The sequence below is a fragment of the Hipposideros armiger genome, unplaced genomic scaffold, assembly GCF_001890085.2.
Source record: "Hipposideros armiger isolate ML-2016 unplaced genomic scaffold, ASM189008v1 scaffold_270, whole genome shotgun sequence".
NCBI classification, from domain to species: domain Eukaryota; kingdom Metazoa; phylum Chordata; class Mammalia; order Chiroptera; family Hipposideridae; genus Hipposideros; species Hipposideros armiger.
Genome location: NW_017731620.1, coordinates 527,382 through 551,447, shown reverse-complemented (window position 1 = coordinate 551,447; position 24,066 = coordinate 527,382). Strand labels below are relative to the sequence as shown.

General features: G+C 37.2%; 2 protein-coding genes across 7 annotated transcripts in view; both read left to right on the top strand.

The window, feature by feature from the left end:
• The window catches only part of ATR (ATR checkpoint kinase), a 134,974-nt gene extending 130,773 nt beyond the window's left edge, over window positions 1–4,201 (top strand). For both annotated transcript variants that reach the window (XM_019656932.1, XM_019656933.1), the window contains exons 46-47: window positions 1,333–1,438; window positions 3,832–4,201. In XM_019656932.1, the coding sequence (XP_019512477.1) occupies window positions 1,333–1,438; window positions 3,832–4,005 (280 nt within the window). In that variant the 3' untranslated portion in view covers window positions 4,006–4,201. The remainder of the gene's footprint in view (window positions 1–1,332; window positions 1,439–3,831) is intronic.
• A 99-nt stretch (window positions 4,202–4,300) lies between these two features.
• XRN1 (5'-3' exoribonuclease 1) overlaps window positions 4,301–24,066 on the top strand; it is a 175,859-nt gene continuing 156,093 nt past the window's right edge. For all 5 annotated transcript variants that reach the window (XM_019656937.1, XM_019656939.1, XM_019656938.1 and 2 more), the window contains exons 1-6: window positions 4,301–5,561; window positions 15,987–16,219; window positions 20,059–20,156; window positions 21,308–21,417; window positions 21,516–21,626; window positions 22,875–22,957. In XM_019656937.1, coding sequence (XP_019512482.1) covers window positions 5,487–5,561; window positions 15,987–16,219; window positions 20,059–20,156; window positions 21,308–21,417; window positions 21,516–21,626; window positions 22,875–22,957 — 710 coding nt within the window. In that variant the 5' untranslated portion in view covers window positions 4,301–5,486. The remainder of the gene's footprint in view (window positions 5,562–15,986; window positions 16,220–20,058; window positions 20,157–21,307; window positions 21,418–21,515; window positions 21,627–22,874; window positions 22,958–24,066) is intronic.

The following is a 24,066-nucleotide window of genomic DNA, read 5'->3' as shown; positions in this document are numbered from 1 at the left end:
CCTTTCAGCATCTTAGCTGTAGAGGGCAGTGTCACTGGCCCTCATATGTGGGATCCGAACCGGGGCCCTCTGGCGTCCCTAGCCAGCTCTTAACCAACGCTCCACTCGGCCGGCCTGTCTTTTCCCTTTCTTGATGATGCTCTTTGAAGCATAAAAGTTTTCACTTTTGATAAATTCCAGTTTACCTATTTTTGTTGTTATATGTGCTTTTAGTGTCATATCTAAAAAACTATTGCATAATCCAAAGTTATGAAGAGTTACACCTATATTTTCTTCTAAGTGTTTTATAGTTTTAGCTCTTATATTTATATCTTTGAGCATTTTCAGTTATTTTTTTTATCTAGTGTGAGGTAGGGGTCCGTATTTATTCTTCTGAATATGCATATCCAGTTGTTTCAGCACCATTTTTTAAAAGGATTATTTTTCCCATTTAATTGTCTTGGCACTTGTTGTAGTCAATTGACCATGTACATAAGGGTTTATTTCTGTACTCTCAGTTTTATTCCATTGATCTTTATGTCTAACTTATGCAAAGAACATACACTGTCTGGATCACTGTAGCTTTGTAGTAAGTTTTGAAATCAAGACGTGTGAGTGCTCAAAGTTTTCATCTTTTCCAAGATTGTTTGGCTGTTATGGATCCCTTGCATTTCCATATGAATTTTAAGGTCATCCTGTCAGTTTCTGCAAACAGACAGCCTGGATTTGATAGGAATGACATTGAATCTAAATAAATTTGAGGAGTATTGCCATCTTAACAATATTAAGTCTTCTGATCCATGCACATAGAATTTCTATTTATTTAAGTCTTCTTTCTTTCAACATTTTGTAGTTTTTGGTTTGCAAGTTTCGTATTTAAGTTTTAAAAATTGTTTCTAAGTGTTTTATTCCTTTTAATGCTATTCTAAATGGAATTTTCTTAATTTCATTTTTAATTGTTGATTGCTGTGTATAGAAATAAACTGATACTTGTATATTGATCTTGTATCCTGCAACCTCACTGAATTTGTTTATTACTTCTAATAGTTATTTTTGTAGATAAGATATTTTTGTAGATACCTTAAATTTTTTTCTTTACATCATCTGCAGGTAAAGATAGTTTTACTTCTTCCTTTCCAGTCTCAGTGCCTTTTCTTTTTCTTGTCCAATTGCCCTAGCTAGATCAATGTTGAGTAGACATGGAGAGAAGTCTACATCCTTGTCATTACATTGTGTGTTCACTACCCAGAATCAGTTCTCCTTCCATCACCATATATTTGACCCCGTTTACCCTAAGATTTCTTTTCACAAGGATAACACTGTATTATTACCATAATTTTGTTTCCATTTTAGTGTCCTAAAGACTTTTCTACATGATCCTCTTGTGGAATGGAGTAAACCGGTAAAAGGGCATTCCAAAGCATCACTGAATGAAACTGGGGAAGTTGTCAATGAAAAGGTTAGTAGAGGTGTAGGTAGATATGATATTGCAAGGTGATTCTAAATACTGTCATTGAGTACTCTAAAATCCAGTTCTGTGTAGTATGTCAATGCCCTAAGTTTTCTTCATTGTCATTAAAATGTTAACATTATCTTTGTGTAATAAAAGCAGAGTTCAGGACATACTTGTTTAACCATAGACAATTCACAATTATGAGACAGAGGGAGAAAAACTTTAACACAAATTGTGTAGACTTACAGAGTAACAGGTCTCAGCTTTTCTTTTAGATTGGGGAGTTGGGGGAGGGGAAAGTGTTGGGGAGATGGGGAAGGGGACCAGCCAAGTTGTTGTTCTTGAATCTTAGTTGCAGAGGGCACCAGTCGCCATCTGGCTGCCCATCAGCAGTTCGTGGCCTCTAAACTCAAGGTGCTGTGTTACAATCTTAGTTGCGGGTGTGTGTAAGCCACCATCCCATGCGGGAGTCAAACCATCAGCCTTGTCGTTAAGAGCACGCGCTCTATCCACTGAGCCATCCAGGCGGCAGCTCAGCTCAAGGTGCCGAGTTCAGTCTTTAGTTGTGGGCGGGCATAGCCCACCATCGAACAGGCAGTCTTGTTGTTAGGAGCATGAGCTCTCTCCAGCTGGGCCATCCTGCCACCTGTTGGCAGCTCAGCTTGGGCGCAGCTCACTGGCCCATGTGGGAATTGAATCTGCGGCCCTGTTGCTCAGAGCTCGCACTCTTAAGCTAACTCTTTTTTTATTTTAAGATTTTATTGGGGAATTGGGGGAGGGGAACAGTGTTGGAGAATTGGGGAAGGGGAAAGCCAAATTGTTGTCCTTTTGTTCTTCAGTCTTGTTGTGGAGGATGCCACTTCACTGGCCCATGGTGGTATTATAATCATTGCACTCTGCCCACCTGAGGCAGTTGGTCTCCGGCCATTGGACAGCTGCTCGTGGCAGCTAATGGCAGCTCTCGCCGGCTGCCAACCCGTTCACACTGGCTGCTGGCCATTCATGGTAGCTCACAGCAGCCCACTGCAGCCCCATTGCAGCCTATGCTGTTGCCGGCCACTCAAAGCAGCCCAGCTCCAGGTCGAGCTGTTTTTCACAATCTTAGCTGTAGAGGGCGCAGTGTCACTGGCCCATGTGGGAATCGAACTGACGGCTCTGTTGCTCAGAGCTTGCACTCTTAAGCTAACTTAATCAACTGAGCCATTTGGTCGGCCCTTAAGCTAACTCTTAACCAACTGAGCCACTCCGCTGGCACAGGTTCAGCTTTAATACGAGGTCAGGCAATTAAGTTCGCAAGCTCATCCTAGAAAAAGTGCTACATACCTCATTGCTGAACATCACTGTGGTCACCTTTGAAGTACTCCCCTTGGGAAGCTATGCACCAATGCCAGCATCTATTCCACCCTTCAAAGCAATTTTGGAACTCTTTCTGGAATGGCCATCAGAGCTGTCGTATTATCCTCGATGTCCTGAATGTCATCCAAATGTCTTACTTTGAGTATTTCCTTTATCTTCGGGTAAAGAAAGAAGTCATTGGGGCTAGATCAGGTGAGATGGGAGGGTGCTCCAATTTGTTTACTGGCTAAAATTTCCCTCACAGACAGTGATGTGTGAGCTGGTACACTATTGTGATGCAAGAACCATGAATTGTTGGTGAAAAGTTCAGGTCATCTAACTTTTTCCCGCAGCCTTTTCAGCACTTCCAAATAGTCAACTTGGTTAACTGTTTGTCCAGTTGGTACAAATTCATAATGAATAATGCCTCTGATATAAAAAAATGTTAGCAACAGCGTTGACAAGTTCGTGGACTTAATTATCAGGCCTCGTATGTAGAATTCACTCACTAATATTAATTGAAGCATCAAAGTTTGCTGATAGTTATTTTTAATAATTGGAACAGATTGAAGATTGTTTTTCTAACATCATTCTTACTTTTGAATTCTGATATGCTTTTTTATTGAGAGAAATGTGTAGAATTTCAAGTAGTTCATTTAGAACTTCTATTTGCATATACTAACAATCTAAATACTAGGCATTAGATTATTGTTGCTATTATTAGAATATTCATTCAAATGTTTAAGTCCGAAACAGGTTCAGGGTTGATTTTTTAATGTTATTATTTTTCTAGAATTATAATGTGGAAGACATTTCCCTGGTATTTCATACAGTCCAGAAAAATGTCTAAGCAGCTGACGTTGGTTCAACATTGCAAGCCTTAAAATGAATATCTCAGATTATTGTACTTGTTTCATTTCTTCTCTGTTTTGTATTTGCTCTTACAAAAGGGGTAAAATGGCATTAACATTTGTTAAATAACAGAAAGATAGTAACTCCAAATGATCAACATGCACATGTCATTGTGTCTTTAGCCTTTATGATTTTCAATTTCTTCCTTTTAGGCCAAGACCCATGTTCTTGACATCGAGCAGAGACTGCAAGGTGTAATCAAAACCCGAAATAGAGTGACAGGACTGCCATTATCTATTGAAGGACATGTGCATTACCTTATACAGGAAGCTACTGATGAAAACTTACTATGCCAAATGTACCTTGGTTGGACCCCATATATGTGAAATGAAATTACTTCAAAGAATATGTTAATAACCTAAAATTAATACATTTGGTATTAATTTGTGGTTGTATCTATTCAATTCCAAAGTACAACATAAGCTGCTTTATGTTCTGAGAGCAACTGGTATTATTTCTCCTTGATTGTTAATAATATTTAAATAATATGTTGTTATTAAGAAATAAATCGCTTTCTTAATATATACTGTGTATTATAACCAGAGAAATGGAACATCGTATGTTCTTATACTCCAAAAACATGTATTTGCAAGAAACAAGGCAGCCTAATTTCACTTTACAATTTTTATTTTTAAGCACTCATTAGCATAAGGATTCATTTGAATACAAAAATATTATGTTGAATACATTCTGTGAACAAAGCACTGTGCTCGATTTTTGCACAGAGCTTATGTCCCCTGCTCTCTAGAAATTGACAGTCTAGTAAAACAGATATAAACAAATAGCACATCATTAAGTTCACTAAATAAAACTCTTTTGTGTGTATGGTTTAAAAATGTAATAGAGAAAAAAAAAACAAGCCAAGAAGTATGACTATGAAAACCATATAAACATTCTGTAATTTTGAAGATGCTGCCATACTAAAAGTGCACCTGCATTCAGAATCTAGTGGTCGTGGAAGGCAGCAATACTGGAAATTTCATGAGATTTTAAACTACAAAAATTTTTTAATGTGATTAAATTTTTTCATGTTTTCCTGCAGAAGATTTAAAATAATTCATAATAATTACAAAGCAATTAATTACATTCAAATAAATGGAGAACTCTTCTTATAACGTTGATTTCACTTAAGTTCACTTGAGAGAATTCTGCTTTTTTTTGTATGGTGGAAAGAGTGATGGGGGAAACACTATAAGCCAAGAGGTATGAATGTGAAAACTAAACACATTATTTCCTATCAAAGGCCTAATATTAAGAGTTAAGGAGGAAGCTGGGCGGGGGTGGAGGGGATTAGGAAATTTTTATCAACAAATTTTTAAAGAACGTTTTTAAAAGAAACTTTGCTGAAAAAAACTTACCCTCACCAAACAAAACAACCAAATAAATCACCAGACCTTTCCAAATCTGTGTTGAAAAATACTGAGATGAGCATCACAGGAGACTAAAGCAGCCAGGACAAAAATCAGTATTCTTCCAGCAGTCAGGCGAGGTTTTCATAACACTTGGAAATCCCCTTATGGTCTATAAACTGGCATAAGAACTGAGTTGAACACCCACATAGCAAACGCCTCCGGCTCTTAGATGTGACCACCAGCGGGCATACCGGCGGTGAGTTGCAGCCGGATTCGAGCCCCGCCCCGGGGATGTGGCCTCGAAACCGGCCGCTCTAGGCCCGGCGGGCGCTCTCTATGATCCGACGGGCTGTGTGTTGTCATCGGCGGAGCGACGGCCGGGGGCGGCGGCGTAGGCCCCGGCGGGGCGTTTGGTTTCGGTTTGGCCCTGACTGGAGTTCCTATTGACAGTCGAAATGGGAGTTCCCAAGTTTTACCGATGGATCTCGGAACGGTATCCCTGCCTCAGCGAAGTGGTGAAAGAGCATCAGGTGGGTGAGCGAGGGGGTAGCGGCTGCGCAGGCCGAGGACCCGCGGCCCGCTCCACCTGGGGACGGGGGCTCTCCAGTCTCCCTTCTGCTTGTCGTCTGCCGGATGGGTGGCGAGGGGAGGGAGCAGAAGGGCTGCAGACACCGGGACGATCCGTATGGGGCGAAGACAGGTTGCGTTTCTGTGGGCAGAGCCTCCGCGAGCGCCGCCGTTCTGACAGCTCCCTGCCAGGCAGGGCCTTCCGCGATTCCGAAATCGAGTCCTGAGGAAGTAGGCTTTAGCGAGCTCCCCCCCTGTACTCCCCGGGAGCTGCAGGGTGCATTTCCCTGTGCAGAGCCGGGCGAAGGCCTTTTCGGACCTCTGGGCCCGCCCAAGGCCACAGACCCACTGACAGACCATTACTGCCGCCTCCGCAAAGCAACCCCCTTGTTTACTCTTCTTAGCTAGAGGAGGGCTGCACCCCACCCACAACGCCTGGACTTTTGACATGCGCATTCTAAAAAAGCCAAAATACACTTGGGCGGGGAAGGGGGCATTGTTTGGAGGAGTGTGTGAGTGTGTGTGTGTATGTCAGAGAGGGAGAGATAGAGAAACGGATTGTTAGAGCACTAACACTACTAATAACAATATTTGGTGTATAATGACCCCAGGGTGACGTTTGTGTATCTATTCCAAAAATGCAGTTGATATATTGGAACTGTAGAAAGACTAGAAAACAGTTACTAGACTGCTAGACTTTGTGTGCTACGTGTTTGTCACATTTAATGATTTTAGTGGACCTCTTGTCCGTTTTACATTTTACAGAAAAAAAAGTTATTTTTGAAATGTGTATAGCTAATTGAATTGGTTGTTAGATAGCATTGTATTCATGCTGTCTATTAAATTATGGTTTAATCTTTTTAAAAATATACCATAGCTTGAAGATAGGGCTACATTTCCAGAAAGGATTCTTTGTTGTTGGGTCACAAACAGCTTTGGTAAATGAGGAAAAGCTTAAAAATAATTTTTAAAATGGTAGCCTATCTTTATTTTAAACATGGGTTGAGTTAGATTTAGGGAGACATTTCTTTCCAGAGAAGAGGGTAAAAAAGGTTACTAGTATATTGCAGAAATAGAGACTACTAACTTTGACTTTTCCTGGTCCTTCGTTCAAAAAAGGTTTGAGTACCTGCCATGCATCATTCACTTTATCTCCCAAGTGAAAAAATATGTGATTGTTATTGAAGCTGACTTGATAATACATAATTTGTTCAGTGATATTTTTACTCTGTACTCTTTGGCATAGAATTTGGTTTGGTGAGAGTATCCCTTATTCTCTCCATGCTGAGGAGTTTGTTACTGAAGAACAAAAATAGTCTCGTCAAGGCAGTTTTATGATGTGAACACTAAGGATAGACTTAAACTGGGCTCATCAAAATGATGTGTTTAAAAAATGTTTGATTCTGGTAGTTAACAACAACAACAAAAGCAAATGTTATAAAGGGTTACCATGCTATTCTCTCAAGCAGTACTTAAAAGATGGGAATGCCTAAATCACAATGGTTCAAAAGCTCGCTCTGGGGGGAAGAGGGTTGGAAAGAGGTTGGAAGGAGGGGTGGATTCTGGAAAGATGGTGGGTGGTGGTGGTGATAGCAGCATAGATCTCTGAATCCTTACATAAAAACAGAAGAGCAATCAGATAGCAAAATCTAAAATCCATAGAACAATTACAACAAAACCACGTAACAGGGTATCCCCACGAATATAAGGAGTTGAGGACAAATTACCAATAGCTTCTAGACCCAATCGGTATTGGCATTTCTGCAAGAGAAGGAAGGAAGCAATGGGGAAATACCTTATGGACCTGAGAACAAGAGAACTCCGGAATATTCACTAAAAGACTCTGAGGACCAATTAGATAACAGTAGCCGTGACTGAGGGTTTTTAAAGGGCAGGAGCAGTCTACCTTCTATGGACTCTGCAAACTGACTTGCCAAGGTGCCATTGTAAGGCAGAGCCCACCCTAAGGAGAAACTGCTGGGAGTAAAATGAAATTTTATCAGAAAAGGGACAATAGAGAAAAGAGAAGAGGAAGGTCCAGATGAAAGTGAGGGAGGGTTACAGAGTCAAGAAATCTTAGAAAACAAACCACCAACCAAACCACCAAATTTTTTAACACTACCCCAAAACAGCAGAAGAGGGAGCTTGTGAAGTTAAGCTTTCTTGAACCCCTCCTCATTCTAAAAGTTCAGGAAAATTAAATTTACATAAAAATGAGCAACAGAAAAGTGTCAAGGTCAAATAACATGCAAAGTTATTACAGGGAAAAAAGGAACAGAATAGTATTCCCCTAGATGATAAAATCTTGCAATAAAAATATGCACACAAAACAGACCAAAACTGTAACCTACTATTTCAGACTGAGCTAAAAGGCACTAAGAAAATGATATAAGACATGAAAGAACAACATATATCAATTATTGAAAATTCAGAAATAAGGGACAGAACTTAGGGAAAATTAAACATAAATAAAAAATCATTTTAGAAATGGAGCCTAAAGTAGCAAAGGCAAGAACAAATGATGTCATGAGAAAAAAAAAAGGTAGAAAGAAGAGGAAATTTTAAAAGACAAAGGTTTAAGAGAAAGTAACTAATAAAAAAGATAGGCAAAGAAAACAAATAATAGGGGTTCCTGAAAAAGGAAATCAAAGCAACTTAATAGAACAAATACTAAAACTATAATTAAAACTTTCCTGAAGTTAAAAAAATATATATTTGAAACTGCATTTTGAAAGAATGTACCATGTACCTAAAAGTATTGATTCAGATCACCAACACCAAGACCTAGTCTGGTAAACTTACTGGACTTTAAAGAAAAAGACAAAAAGCTTTGGTTATTTAAAAGAACAGACATGACTTATAAGGAAAAGAAAATTAGGTTCCCATCACAGTTTTTGACACCAGTGCTTTATGTCAGAAGAAAATGGAGTAACATAATCAGCAAGCTGACTTTTTTTTTTTTTTAAGATTTTATTGGGGAATTGGGGGAGGAGAACAGACAAGTTGCTGTCCTTTTGTTCTTTTGTCTAGTTGTGGAGGACACCGCTTCACTGGCCCATGTTGGTATTATGATCATTGAGCTCTTCCCAGCTGAGGCAGTCGGTCGCTGGCCATTGGACAGCCGCTCAAGGCAGCTGCCGGCCACTCACAGTAGCTCACGGCAGCCCACTGCAGCAGGGACTGCAGCCTACACCATCACTGGCCACTTACAGCAGCCCAGCTTCAGGTCGAGCTGTTGTTCACAGTCTTAGCTGTAGAGGGCAGTGTCACTGGCCCATGTGGGAACTGAACCGGCGTCCCTGCTGCTCAGAGCTTGTGCTCCCAAGCCAACTCTTAACCAACTGAGCCGTTCAGCTGGCCCAGCAAACTGACTTTTGAGTGTAAAGGATAAGCTGATAAACTATTAGTGTACAAGAATTCAGGAAATATGTATGTTCCTTTGAGCACTTCCTCAAGGAATCTAATGAACTTCAGGCAATTGAAATGACTAGGGAGACATCAACATAAGGACCAGTGATGAACATTATATATAGTCGAACTTTACCTGTCGAATAAAAATAAAACCAGAGTTAAGAGAGAGTAAGTTTAGTTTACAATGGCTATATGCTTTGGCAATGTATAGATAGTACAACTATAAAATAAATGGGGAGGAAGAGGGGGGTTGTCACCTCGAGAGGTAAAAAGTATAACTATTGCACTGTGTTGTACAGCTGAAACTAATTCTAAAAAATGTGTATTTCGCAATAAAAAAATAATTAAAAAAATAAAATAAAATAAATGCAGAGAGTGGGGAAAGCTTATGCAAAAAAATGTTTCGTGTTACCAGTACTCAATATTGGTGGTAGTATTAATATTGTTTTTCTGAAATCCATGTGAGTGATATGATAAATGCCTAATAGAGGGTATTTTAATTCTATCATCTCTTGTATCCTTGAGCACCAAGATTCTTGGTGTATAAAAAAGGAGTTACAGATGTAATAGAGAAAATGTTCAGTAAAACGCTATGCTCTTAAATTTGAATTGGAAGTATCAATATGAACTTGAGACATATACATACATGTCTATAAGTTCCCTAGCTCTGCCCTTTTGCCTAGGAAACAGGCCTAGAAACAATGATCAATCCAGTAGCAATATGTATATCCTGATTGCCCAGGTTATGGTCTCACTCACTAAAAGAAATCAGGATTTCTTGGAGAAATGACAAATAGCAGGTCTGTCAGGCAGTATTTAGCCTGGAAACTTCTGTCATAACACCATATAGCAGGGAAGCTACTGAAGACATGTCAAAGGATTTGAAGAGACATCCTGAAAAGGCTTGCAGTAGCCCCAAATTGGACAGTTTGAGCCTCAGCAATAATAATAAAACAGATTCAAACCCATTAAATATACGGAAGTCCTTGAGTTCTTCATGGTACTTAAAAAAAGGATCTTCTTCCAAAGGTGATAGGGATGGTTCCTAATCTTGAAAACTTGTAAATAAAGGGGAAAAAATTAAGCATTTTGTTCTACCTTTCTTGTTCCACTGGATAACCAAATGGTAAAATGGTCTCTGTAAAAGTATTCCAACTGATACAAAAAAATATATATATCATCATTTTGCAACCTCAAATGAATTCCTAGAAATAGTCCTTGCTCTATGCAAAAGGTGCATTGTATTGCTACTGTTGACTTCCCGTCTGCCTTCCCTTACTTTATTATACCTAAGGACAGGAACTGTCTGTTTCTTATGTGGTTTATTTCTTGCACAGTGTCTGGCACATAGCAGTTGGTCAGTTAAAATTTGCTGATTTAATAAATGAGTAATATGGATAAATAAAAAGTAGAGATTAAGTTCTAATGAGGACCATATATATTGTATCTGATGAAAACAAATGTCGTATAAGTACGATTATAAACACTTAAGAGCATAGTCAGTTCTCCTTGTGATTAAAATCCAGTACAGTGCTCTTATAATAGCTAAGATTTGTTAAGCACTTGTCATGTACTAAACACTGTTTTAAGTGTTTTATATACGTTCACTTATTTAATTATAACAGTCCTAGAATTATTATCTCCCTTTTGTAGCTGAGAAAACTGAGTCACAGAAACTTGAGTCACACCCAAGGTAAAGTAAGTGTTGAATTTGAAATGGCATAAGCAGAATTGCTCTATAGCAATGTTTCTTAACCTTTCTTCATTGTCCCTCCACTAGGCGGCTCATTAGACTTGCTTTTTTCTTTAGCACTCTCCTCACGGAAGTTTAATAACACAGCTCTAACTATCTGTTTATGTATGGGGCACTTCTTTATGCACCCCACCCCCCAACAATTTCGGGCCCTCAGGAGCTGTGTTGTTCTTGTTGACAAGGTATACTCTAGAGCCTGCACTTAAAAAAAAATTGTGGTAAAATATACATAACATAACATTTGCCATCTCAGTCATTTTTAAGTGGTGTTCAGTAGTGTTCAGTGCATTCACATTTTGTAGTAGAGCCTGGACTTTTAAAACTAGTCATCTATGCTTTTTGCTAAGAATTGCTTCTTGAATCTGCAAACCTAAAATTTCAAATTATCGGGAACAGAAGCTACAATTTCTGTTTTAAAGTGTTTGCTCTTATGTAGGGAGTTCATCTGTCTTACCTTTTACTGTATTTACTGTACTGCTGTCTTGACTATATTTCCAAGCCCCTAGCACAATGTGTGGCATGTAGTAGGTCTTCAGTAAATATGTATCAAGTAAATAAATTTGTAAACTATAGCATGTCACACAGTCTGTAAAACATACATGCTATATAAAAAACCGTGTATATCCAAATAATTTATTTAAAATGTATAGTATATCAGTATGTTTTAAAACAATATTTAAAAATGACTTGAAGCAACGAAACTGGGGTTGTTTAAGATAAGTAGTATTAAAGAACTAGAGAAAAATAATTATCAGCTCTCATGAAAGTCAAATAGATACTGTCTTTATGTAAAAGGCATTTTGCAACAACACTAAATAGGATACAAAGTTATACTAACAAAAAGAAACTAGTGTTTTGAGAAGATTAGATACTAAGATATTAATACTTAACCACATTTTAAAGCAGTATGAATGTGTATTCCAAGTGAGTGGCATAGGCTACATGTACCATTTAACAAAGGGCAAGCTTTATTTGTTTATTAACTTATTCAATAAATATTTTTGATTTGCTCCTTCGTGTCAGGCAGTGTGCCAAGAGTTCTAAACGTGACCAAAGCAGAGACCTTGCTTTGAAGAGTTTGCAGTTCAGCAGGGAAGAACAGACATTACACTTAAAAGCATTCAACAAAAATGTATGGGGCACCTACTATGTGCCTGACATTCTTGTATTTATTGAGAACACAAAACCAAATAAGATATGGCAAAAAAAAAGGAGCATCGTTTCCTCTTGGGTGAGGAAGGGAAAGCTTCCAGACAAGATACCTGAGCTAGATCTTGAAAGCTCAGTCAGAATCTACAAGATCAATGAAGGGAGGAGTAAGAAGGATAGAAAAGCATTTCTGAAAGTAGGAACAAGATCAGTAAACCACAGAGGTTTGAAATAGTCCCAACACAGGTAGCGTTCTGTGAGTAATTTACTGTAGTTAGCTTGTAAGATATATATGGAAACAGGGAAGAAGATGGGATTGGTGGGAAAGCTAGCAGCCAAAATCATACAGGACCTTTTGTGGTACTTAGGACTTGTATTAGTGTATGGGTTTAAATAAGGAAGCAACATGGTCATATTATGTTTTAGAAAATTGGCTAAATTGTGGTGAGAAAGAAACCTGGAAGCAAACAGTGCAGTCGGAAAACTAAGGCAGACAATCAGGATGGAGAAAAAGATGAAATTGCCTGAAATTATGGGAATGGATAGGAGGGTAAGAGTCTACAAACATGTTGAATGTTAAATTCAAAAAACAAACAAGCAAACAAAAAAACCCCTCAGTGACTAATTAGATATGGAGAGGGGAAAATGTAAGATAACCTTGAAATTTCTATTCTATTATTATAATTTCTAGTTATTGCAGGTGAAATAACTCAGTATTACTTCTTTGTGAAGGAACATGATTCTACTGTGTGTTCTTATTCTCTTTACTGCATTGGCTGATGGTTACTTATCATTCTGTATCTTTCTTACCTGAAATCTAAGAATTTAAAAAACTTCTAAAAGGAAAATTGTAGTTTTTTTTCAAGTTATAAAGGTAAGATGTGCTCATTATATAAAAATTCATATAATAGAGAAAGATGTAAAAGCTGTTATATAGTCTAGAGGAAAGTAAAAAGCAACTGAAATTATTTATGTAATTAAATTTTTTTGGGTGACAATGGTTAGTAAAATTATATAGGTTTCAAGTGTATATTTCTATAATACAGCATCTATATATTACATTGTATGCTCACCACCCAGAGTCAGTGCTCCTTCCATCACCATATATTTGATCCCCTTTACCCTCATTTACCACCCGCCTTCCCTCTTACCCTCTGGTAACCACTAAACTATTGTCTATGTCTATGAGGTTTTGTTTCTTCATTTGTTTTTCTTGTTCCTTTGTTGTTTTCAGTTTTATATACCACATATCAGTGAAATCATATGGTTCTCAACTTTTTCTGTCTGACTTATTGCACTTAGCATAATAATCTCAGGATCCTTCCATGTTGTTGCAAATGGCAGTATTTCATCTTTTCTTATGGCTGAGTAATATTAAATTGTATATATGTACCACATCTTTATCTAATCATCTTTATCTAATCATCTATTTGGTTGTGTCCATGTCTTGACCACCATAAATAATGCTGCAATGAACATCGGGGTACATATATCTTTATGGATAAATGTTTTCAGATTTTTTGGGTAATCCCAGGAGAGGGATTGCTGGGTCATATGGTAATTCTACTCTTAATTGTTTGAGGAACCTTCACACTGCCTTCCATAGCGGCTGCACTAATCTTCATTCCCACCAACAGTGTATGAGGGTTCCTTTTTCTCCACAGCTTCTCCCAACACTTGTTATTATTTGTCTTGATGATAGCCATTCTAACTGGTGTGAGGTGATAGCTCATTGTGGTTTTGATTTGCATTTCCTTAATAGCTAGTGAAGTTGAACATTTTTCATATATCTGTTGGCCGTTTGTATATCTTCTGGGGAGAAGTGTCTGTTCAGGTCCTTTGCCCAGTTTTAATTGGATTCTTTGTTTTTTTGTTGTGGAATTGCCCAAGTTAAAAGCAACTGAAATTCTATCATCCAGGGTTAACTACCTGTAACACCTTGTTTCTGTATACTCCTGACTTCTCTATGCAAATACTATGTACATGTAGATAAATATTTTCTATAAATGGGATAATAATCTACCTGCCATTTTATAACCTACTTTTATCACTTTACCATATGTATTATACACATTATCCCATGCCAAATATGAATGCATATTATAATTTGTAACTGTGGAGTATTCCATTGTATGTGTATACCATCATCAATTTTCTATTAGGCATTTCGATAGTTTTAATTTATTTATTTGTTTATTTATTTTAAAGATTTTTTTATTGGGGAATTGGGGGAGGGGAACAGCGCTGGGGAATTGGGGGAAGGGGAACAGACAAGTTGTTCTTTTGTTCTTCAGTCTAGTTGTAGAGGACATTGCTTCACTGGCCCATGTTGGTATTATCATTGCGCTCTTCCCAGGTGAGGCAGATCAGTCTCCAGCCTCTGGACGGCTGCTCACAGCGGCTTTTGGCAGCTCACACCGGCTGCCAACTGCTCATGCTGGCCGCCAGTGACTCATGGCAGCCCAGCTCCAGGTCGAGCTGTTGTTCACCATCTTAGCTGTAGAGGGCAGTGTCACTGGCCCACATGTGGGATCCGAACTGGGGGCCTGCTGCTCAGAGCTGGCATCCCAAGCCAGCTCTTAACCAATGTGCCACACGGCCGGCCCAAACAGTAAATCTTGAATGTACTTTTAACCTCGTGATCATGTCTTGCTAGGGAGATCGCATCATGGATGAGGTAGCGGCTTGATCACTGCACTGTACACCTGAAGCTGATGTTGTATAATATTGTATGTCAACTATAAGTGAATATATATATGTGTGTGTGTATATATATATGGTCATGGGACATGGAGTATAGTGTGGGAGTGGAGTCAAGGGAATTGTAATATATATGTATGATATTGGGGGGAGAAGTGGGGCAGCGGATTGGGGGAGGGGGGTTGTCACCTCGAGGGGTAAAAGTGTAACTATTGCACTGTGTTGTACAGCTGAAACTAATTCTAAAAAATGTGTATTTCACAATAAAAAATAATAATTAAAAAAAAAACACAAAACACCTCATGATCACAATTGTCATTTCAGTTGAGTCTATTATTTAGTAACGACATTTAAATATGATACTTAGTACAAATGGGTATTTTATAAAAATGTTATTATAGTGTTCATTGATCCTGAGGCCAAAACTTTTCACTCCCAAAACTCAAAGACATTCCATTTTCTCAATAATAGGAAAACGTATTGTTACCTGTACATATGGTAAAACTTGAATAATTGTTTCAGAGATGATTTTCGTTAAGTTTATATAAGTGTGTTTTCACATTTAAAAATTCAGAATAATTGGTATATAAAGCAGACTACTCTAAAATTATTTAATTCACTAGATGTTATGACTATTAAGTTGTGTCCATTTCGGTTCCTTGTTAATGTATGTTTGCTTCAGTAGTGTTTTCCTTACTTGCTCACAGACATTTAAACAGAGGAAAAATAAATGAGACCCAGAGCCATGAAGGTCTTTTTATAAAAGTAGTCACCTGTTACCCAAGTTTAGAAATTATTTAATTCACACATCAAAAATAAGAAACCAGTTTTCAAAGTTTCCTACATTACTTGGCATAATCTAAGCTTTTAAAATTAACATAACCAAAGTAATGACTCTGTTTCAGTGAAACCAAATATACAATAAGGCTGTAAAACCTTTTAATGGCCATGTTAAAAACAGCCTTTTAATATAAATGGGCATTGTTACCCATTTATAGAGAAAATTGAAGCTTTGAGAGTTATTGTCAAATGGTACGAAGAAAGGAAACTAATATTTTGAGTACCAAATGAACCAAGCACTTTATTTTGGTGTTTTCCTGGTTATCTTATTTTAAATAAGTAGTTAATTTCCTGACAGTAAGTTTGATGAAGGTATTGATTGGTACAACATGTAACCACGTAATACTCATATGTCTCCATCTTACCAGTTCTTCCTGTTTGTTTTTTTTAATTTCTTTATTCAACTGTGATGGTTCACTCAGTTTTTAAATAATAAGAATGTCCTGATAGCCTGCTTTTTATCAGCTACTTTGCCCAGCTGCTTATATATCCATGGTTGATTATAATAATGATCTTGATCATCTTTCTTTCTTAGATTCCTGAATTTGACAACTTGTACCTGGATATGAATGGGATTATACATCAGTGTTCCCATCCCAATGATGATGATGTTCACTTCAGAATTTCAGATGATAAAATCTTTACTGATATTTTTCACTATTTGGAGGTGTTGTTTCGCATTATTAAACCTAGGAAAGTGTTCTTTATGGCTGTGGATGGTGTGGCTCCTCGAGCAAAGATGAACCAGCAGCGTGGAAGGCGGTTTAGGTAAAACATTTACAGTTTATTTTAGAATACTATTTAGATTAGTAAAAGACATTATTTTAACAATAACTGGTGTAACACAACGCATCTTCTTTCTGTTCATGTTTCTTTTCTACTTAAATTCTCCCAGAACTAGAACTGTCTCATACTTATAATGTCACATTTTATCAATCAAGTAAACAAATTAGTAATTGAAGTGATGTGTCATTTCTCAAAGTATATGTTGGGCTGTATAAAGTTACTCTGTTGTTCTCTGTCACAGATTTTTTAACCATCTCATTAGTAATTGGGAAATGGCAGTAGTGGAGAGAGTTCCCACAAGTAGTCCGCCCTAGCTAAGAAACTGCAGAGTAAACTGAGAGATTGTTCTGATGAGAATATCATTGACTTAATTTAGCTTAACAAACATTTGTTGAGTGTTCAGACTGAGCTAGATCTTGACTCTGGTTGAACATGGATACAGGGCAAGTGAGATGAGGAGGTGGATTGATGGAGTAGAAGAGAGCTGAGTTAGGATATGCGATGTATTATCAGCCTTTTGAGTTGGGTAGTAGAAGTAAAAGGATGAGAAAAGGTTGTACACAGAAAGAGGATTTTAAAGTCAAAATCCTGGGCATGTGGGATATTTCTGAATAGCAGTGAGTATGCTGTGTCCTTGTTTGAGTAGCAGAAATAAAGTTAGGATGGTTGTTGGAGTTGAAGGAAAGAAACTCTGAGTCCAGCATGTTTGATGAGTCGTTAGCAAAATGAATCCTTTCACCACAATGGCAGGTAAAGTAATGGAAAGGACACCAGTGAATCAAGGAAAGGGGGACAGAGCTTTGGAGAAGGCTAGCAGTGAGACTGGGAAGAGGGTGGTGTAAAGTACTGATTTAAATAGCAAAAGAGAAGAGAGACAATGTATTGGAACCTCTGTGAAACCCTTAACGACAAGGACCATCTCTTACTGAAATTTAGATTCTCAGGTACCACCCAAGACTTATTTAATCTGAATCACTAAAAATTGGGCTCTGGAAACCATTTTTACCAGATTCCCCTAGTATTTGATAAACTAGTTTTTGGGAGTTAATGGGCTAGAAAATCTAGTGTTGAGAATGCATTATATAAGCCCACTGTGTAAGTATTAAGTTGCAGGTCATATAAACCTAGCTATTTTAAGCAGAAAGGAATATAACAGAGAATTAGGTACATATAAAAATTGTTTTAAGAGCCAAAACAGTGGGAATCTAGGTGAGCCTTCAACAATGACTTCCAGAACATACCATACAACTGATCCACCAGTAGGCAGCACTGTTACTACCACATTTAAGAAGTTGAGGGCCGGCCGAGTGGCTCAGTTGGTTAAGAGCTCGCTCAAGAGTGCGAGCTCTGAGCAACAGCGGTTTGAGTCCCGGCCCGAGCTCAGCAGCCGCTGAGCTGCCAGCAGGTGGCAGGATGGCTCAGCTAAAAAAAAAAAAAAAGTTGAGAGGTTCAGATGCCCCACCAGGACAGGTGGTTCCAGGAACTTAGTCCTTTAACTGTGGTGCAGGGATTAGTAAACCACTCCCTGAACTGTTGGCTCCCAGAATACATCCCTTTAGTGAAAATTCAGCATTCAAGAAGCTACCATTGCATCTCTCAGCTCTAGAGCCCCAGTGCGCCTGCTCCATTTGTTCTGGCAAAAAAACAATGCCCTGTGCCTCACTTCCCAGCATCTGCATAGCTGCTGAATACTGAGGTTTCTTCTATTGATGAAACATACCTCTCAGCCCCAGTGCTCAACTGTCATGCAGGTTTTACCACACTTCTACCTTCCAAACCTTTAATGGAGGCATCTAACTGACAAAATCTAAGTCATATCCAGAAACCTAGCTGCAGGAAAACCTGAGAGTTTAAGTTTTTTTAGCTTTTCAACCTCTTCAGTATCAGTAGATGAACTAGGAATGGATATCGGGGCCAGTACACCATAACCACCCCAAGGATTTACTGAATACTGTGCTGGCATCGAGTGTCCGTCAGCTTATTCTCTACCACGACTGTTTTCTCCATTCATAATCTTTAATCATAGTCTTTCCATATCTCTTACTCATCTTAAAATCTGCCATCTGTCTTTCATCCGCACCATTACTTACAAGATTACAAATAGACTCCTTATGGCTAAATTTAAAGAATAATTCTGTCTTTATATTACTTCATTTGTCAATGGTATTTTAACCATGTTGACCATTCTTTGTCTCTTGAACATCTTCTCCTTGACCTTCATTGTAACCACACTCTATCTGTCTGCGCCTTGTTAGTTTCCTTGTTATCATCTCCTCTTCTGCTTTTTCTTAAATATTGATATTTCTTAAGTTTCTGTTCAGGGTCCTGAGTGATCTTATCCAATGACTTCAATTACTGTATCTGTACTGATGACTCAAATTTATCTTTCTGATAGCTCTCTCTCTCCAGCGCTTCTATATATCGAAATGCCTGCTAAATGTTTCCTCTGAGATACCACAAATACATTTCAGGTTTAACATGTTCAGAACTGAACTCACCTTTGCCTCAAAACTGCCTTCTTTTTGTTTCCTGTTTCAGTGAATTACAGTGCCATGCATATAGCTGTTCAACCCAAAAGTCCAAGAGTAATTCGGACTTCTTGCTCTTCCTCACTCCTCACACCTATGTCCTGTTTATTCAGTCTCTTAAATTTGTCCTATCTATTTACTTCTTTTCATCCTTACTGCTAGGCCACCATAATCTTTGACCTAGATTACTTTAATAGTCTTATGGTTGGTCCCTGCCCCAAACATTTTCAGCATTGTAGCCACATTAAACATCATGACTGTTTCATTTTCTGTCTTCCCACTAGAGTTTCTCTTTTGTTACATCCCAAGAACTTGTCACATAGTAACATTAATCATTTGTTCAATCAAAGAAATAGAGGAGAAAAGGAAAGAATGGCTTTCACTGGAGCGATTACAAATGAATTGATATCTTCAGAGTTTTTGTTATATTGAAGAGGTTGGTAAGAGGAGAGGGGTTAAATTTGGAGAAAAGTTTATCACAGAGAGAATTACACAGGGAGCAGTAGATCGAGCTAGTGACAAGGCTGTAGAAAATGTACATAAAGCAGAGCTTCCTAACTTGTGTGACATGCTGGTGTGCCAGAGTAGGTTACATGAGAAATTGGGCAGTACTTAGGGTGCCTGTATTCAAACCTACATCCATCTGACTCTGAAACTTATGTTCTTCCTAGTAAATGCTATTGCTGCAAAAATGAGATAGCTTTACCAACTGATGCCATTGATGTTAATAAGCTTTCATTTTACATAGTTATGAGGAAACCCAAAGATATACATTACAATTTTATAATTACTTTTATATAATGTTCTTAGAGATCATTTTAACGTACTTCTTGTTTGATGTTATTAAGTGTATATAAAATGAATGTTTAATGCTATACTTTTGAACTTGATTCTAGAATCAATTTGCTGTTTTCCTGTGTTAAGAAAGGAATTACTTTATAATACATATTTGTAATGTTCTGTCAATTTTATACTGTGATAATGTTCTATTTCTTTAGTCCTTATCTGAAAAACTCAATTCTTTAAATAAATAAAACCAAACAGTCTTGAGGCTCATATTTATCAATTATAATTATTTGAAAACTTCTGTTGTTTTTTGAACCTTTGCAACTTTTCTGTAAATTTAAAACTATCATTATAAAAACCTATCCTAAATAAATTAATGTGAATTAGTATTAGAAAAAATGATGAATTAGTATTTAGTTATGAAAACATCTAAATAACAGTTTCTTTATGTAAAGAGCTCTACTTTTTTCTAGAAAGTTTAAGGTAATTTTTCCCTTAACATTTAAGGTCAGCAAAGGAGGCAGAAGACAAAATTAAAAAGGCAATAGAAAAAGGAGAGACTCTTCCTACAGAGGCCAGATTTGATTCCAACTGCATTACACCAGGTAAATTCCCTGAGTAACAATTCCTGAGAGATTTAAAATGGAAATATTTTTAAATGTATTTTTTTTTAGCTTCTATTTATTTTGTCCCTAGGATTCTATTTGTTTTATTTTTCCAATTGTGTCTTCTCATGAGATGGCGTGGTCACCTTGGTCCTAAGTGCTCCTCTGAAGACCCACTGTAGGGATTTACAGATGTTGATAAGAGCTATAGACAAAATTCTCCTACATGCACAGAATTCCAAACCTGAAATGAACTTAGAAGATCTGTCCTAGCTCTGCCACTTATTTGTATGCAAACTGACTCAGTGAGCTTGTGGCTCACCCAAATTCACATAGCTAGCTTGTATTCTAGTCCACAGTGCTCACTGCCCTACTCCCAAAGGCAGTTAAGATTCCTGTGACTTTACAGATAAATGGAATTATCAATATTATAAGTTTAATTTTATATGCAACAACATACCTTGTACTTCCTTAGAGCTTTATCTAACATTATTGTAATCCTTTACTTTGGAAAAAAATCTTAAAATCTTACTTTTTGGTGAATTCCTTACTAACTGGTAATTTTCTTTTTTATTAAGTACCATAATCACACAATGCTTGGTTTAATAAGCAGTTTTATCCTGAGTGTGTTTTAAGATTGTATTGCCTTGACTGTTGACCATCGGGGCTTTTCATAAAACATCCTCAGTTTCCAGATTAATAATAACTTTTCCAGGTTAACAGTAGTAGTAATGATAGTTGCCTTTGTTGTTGTTGTTATGGGCAATCTGATTGAAGTTGCATGCCTAAAAGAAACCTTAGAATCCAGCAGAGGAAATATAAGATTGAGGCTCGTTAGATAGTTGAACTTCTGCCTTGTGTGAAAATATTTGAAGCATAGTCCTGAGGCAGTTGTAGTATTCCCTGACTTTTCCATGTGAGATAAACTTTCTTTTAGGGTAACCAATGAAATTAGAAACAGTTGTGATATGTGCTAGGGAAAGGTACAGCATTACCTGCTTTTCTAGAGAAGCACAAGAGCTTTTGACTTCCTATGCAGCTCTTACAGCTAGCTAACCCTGGACACCCAGATCCAATTGCTTGTTGTCACTGGCAACTCACTGTTTTTACGTCTCTCTCAGACTAAATTTTGTAAAATTTCTTATGTATAGGGACTGAATTCATGGCCAGGTTACATGAACATCTGAAGTATTTTGTAAATATGAAAATTTCTACAGACAAGTCGTGGCAAGGAGTTACCATCTACTTCTCAGGCCATGAGGTTATTATCTCTTTTTATCTAAAGTTTTTTTTTTAAATTTAATATCCTGATGCATATCATATTACCATTTTTTTTAATTAAAAAAACATTGTATTTAGACTCCTGGAGAAGGAGAACATAAAATCATGGAATTTATCAGATCCGAGAAAGCAAAGCCAGATCATGATCCCAACACCAGACACTGTCTTTATGGTTTAGATGCTGATTTGGTAAGTATAATATTTGTTGTTATTATAACCATAATTATGCTGTTGTAGTTAAATATCTAAGATCTCAATCTTTTACAAGAAACTTTCTGGCTGTGGAAACAAATATTGAAGACATAATCATGATTGCTACTTTTGCCATTTCCAAAACAATTGGAAAATGAGCTATTTTGCCATATGTTATGATCAGTAGGCCTCTATGATTACTGTTCACACTGGACTGGCCCTAATCCTATAAATGATCTGCCGAGGTCAGGGTAGAGGGCCTTTTTCACCCTCATGTTTAAAACATGACTTTGAATACCACCCGATTTGATAACCCCATGACTGAAATAACTTTACTAGATTTGGTTTAACTTTTTATTATGAAAATTTTCAAACACAAAAGAAGTAAAGAAGGTAGTATAGTGAACCAACTCATGTCCTTGATCCACCTTAAATAATTTTCACCTTCTATCCCTAACTATCTGTCTCCTTTCTCCTACTTCTCTGGGTTCTTGAAACATATCCCAGACGTTGTATCATTTCACCTATAAATATTTTATAGTGTTTCTCTAAAGGAGAGTATTATTTAAAAAAGAAAAAAACACAGCTCATTATCCCACATAAAACAAAAATTAGCAGTCACTGTTTAACATATTAATATAACCATTTAGTATTCTTATTTCCCTGGTTGCTTCATAAATGTTTCATTTTGTTTAGTTTGAATGAATACTGAAATAAAGTAAACAATATACATTGCAATTGGTTGGTATATCTTACTAGACTAACTTACTTTGGGGATTAGAATACTAAGTGAGAAGATTAACTGAAAATGCCCTTTTCCAGCTTTTTCTGAGTTTTTACATACTAGAAATATCCTGGCCTCCAGATGAGCCCTGTTTTCTTCTATTGGAAAAGCTACTGCCTTTAATTTTTTACTCATTCACCCATAGCAGGTAGAAAGTTGTGAAAACCAAGAGAAGATTTTCTGGATTTTTTTTTTGTTGGGGACAGGTTGTAAAAGTCATGTGAGTGTCTAAGGTAAACATTTTTTTTCTTAGCAAAGTGTACTCACTTCAACCCATTCATGCCTGTAAATGGATCAAATTAGTCATATTTTGATATTTGTAAATTTATTGTGCTAATAAATTGTTGTATTGTCCCTAACTAGTCATGTTCTTTATTTAGAAATGATTTTTATTTGATTGTTTTTGTGAACCTGATACTATAACATGAGAACAAAAACATTTCTTAATCATTTTTCAACAGATTATGCTTGGATTAACAAGTCACGAGGCACATTTCTCTCTTTTAAGAGAAGAGGTTCGGTTTGGTGGCAAAAAAACACAAAGGTAAATCATGCTGCATATATGTTGGAAGAAAAAACAGAAATTAAATTAAGAATAGTAATCCATAAACAGATATATGATCTTGTAAATGTTTTCTTCCATTCCGTGGGTTGCCCTTTCACTGTTGGTCATTTCATGCACAAAGTTTTTAATTGCGATGAAGTTGAATATGTTTTTTTCTTGTTTCCTGTACTTTTAGTGTAATGTTCATGAAATCATTGCCAAATCCAATGTCATAAAGCTTTTCCCCATTTTATTCTAACAGTTTTATAGCTTTAGCTCTTACATTTAGGTCTTTGATCCTAGTTGAATTAATTTTTGTATATGGTATAAGGTAAGGGTCCAACATCATTCTTTTGCGTGTGGATGTCCAGTTTTTCCACCACTTGTTGAAAAGTTTATCTTTTCCCTGTTAAATGGTCTTCACCCACTAGTTGAAAATCACTTGACCATGTATGCAAGGGTTTATGTCTGGGCTCTGTAGTCTGTTCCATTGGTATATATGTATGTCTTTATGTAAGTTCCACAGTATTTTCATTATTGTAGCTTTATAGTATGACGTGTGATCATACAATATGGTGAATGTTTAAATTTTTAAAAATATTTATTACAGTAAAAGAGTAAAAGACACATTGCCATTAATCCCCTTCAAAATACTCCCCCTCGCTTTGAACACACTTATCCCTTCATTCTTTCCACTTTCTGAAGCAGTTCTGAAGTCCTCTTTTGTGAGTGTCTTTAGTTGCCCTGTCGTGGTTGCCTCCGTGTCATGAATCATTTTGACATTGGGGAAGAGCCAGAAGTCACACGGTGCCAGATTTGGTGAATAAGGTGGATGAGGACACACCATATGCTTTTATTTGACAGAAACTGATGTACCAGAAGTGGTGTGTGTCATGGAGCATTGTCGTGATGGAGGATGGTTTACGACACACTTTATTTTTTATTTTTTTAAAGATTTTTTATTGGGGAATTGGGGGAAGGGGAACAGACAAGTTGCTGTTCTTTTCTTCTTCAGTCTAGTTGTGGAGGACATTGCTTCACTGGCCCAAGTTGGCACCATCATTGCGCTCTTCCCAGGGCAGTGTCATTGGCCCTCATATGTGAGATCT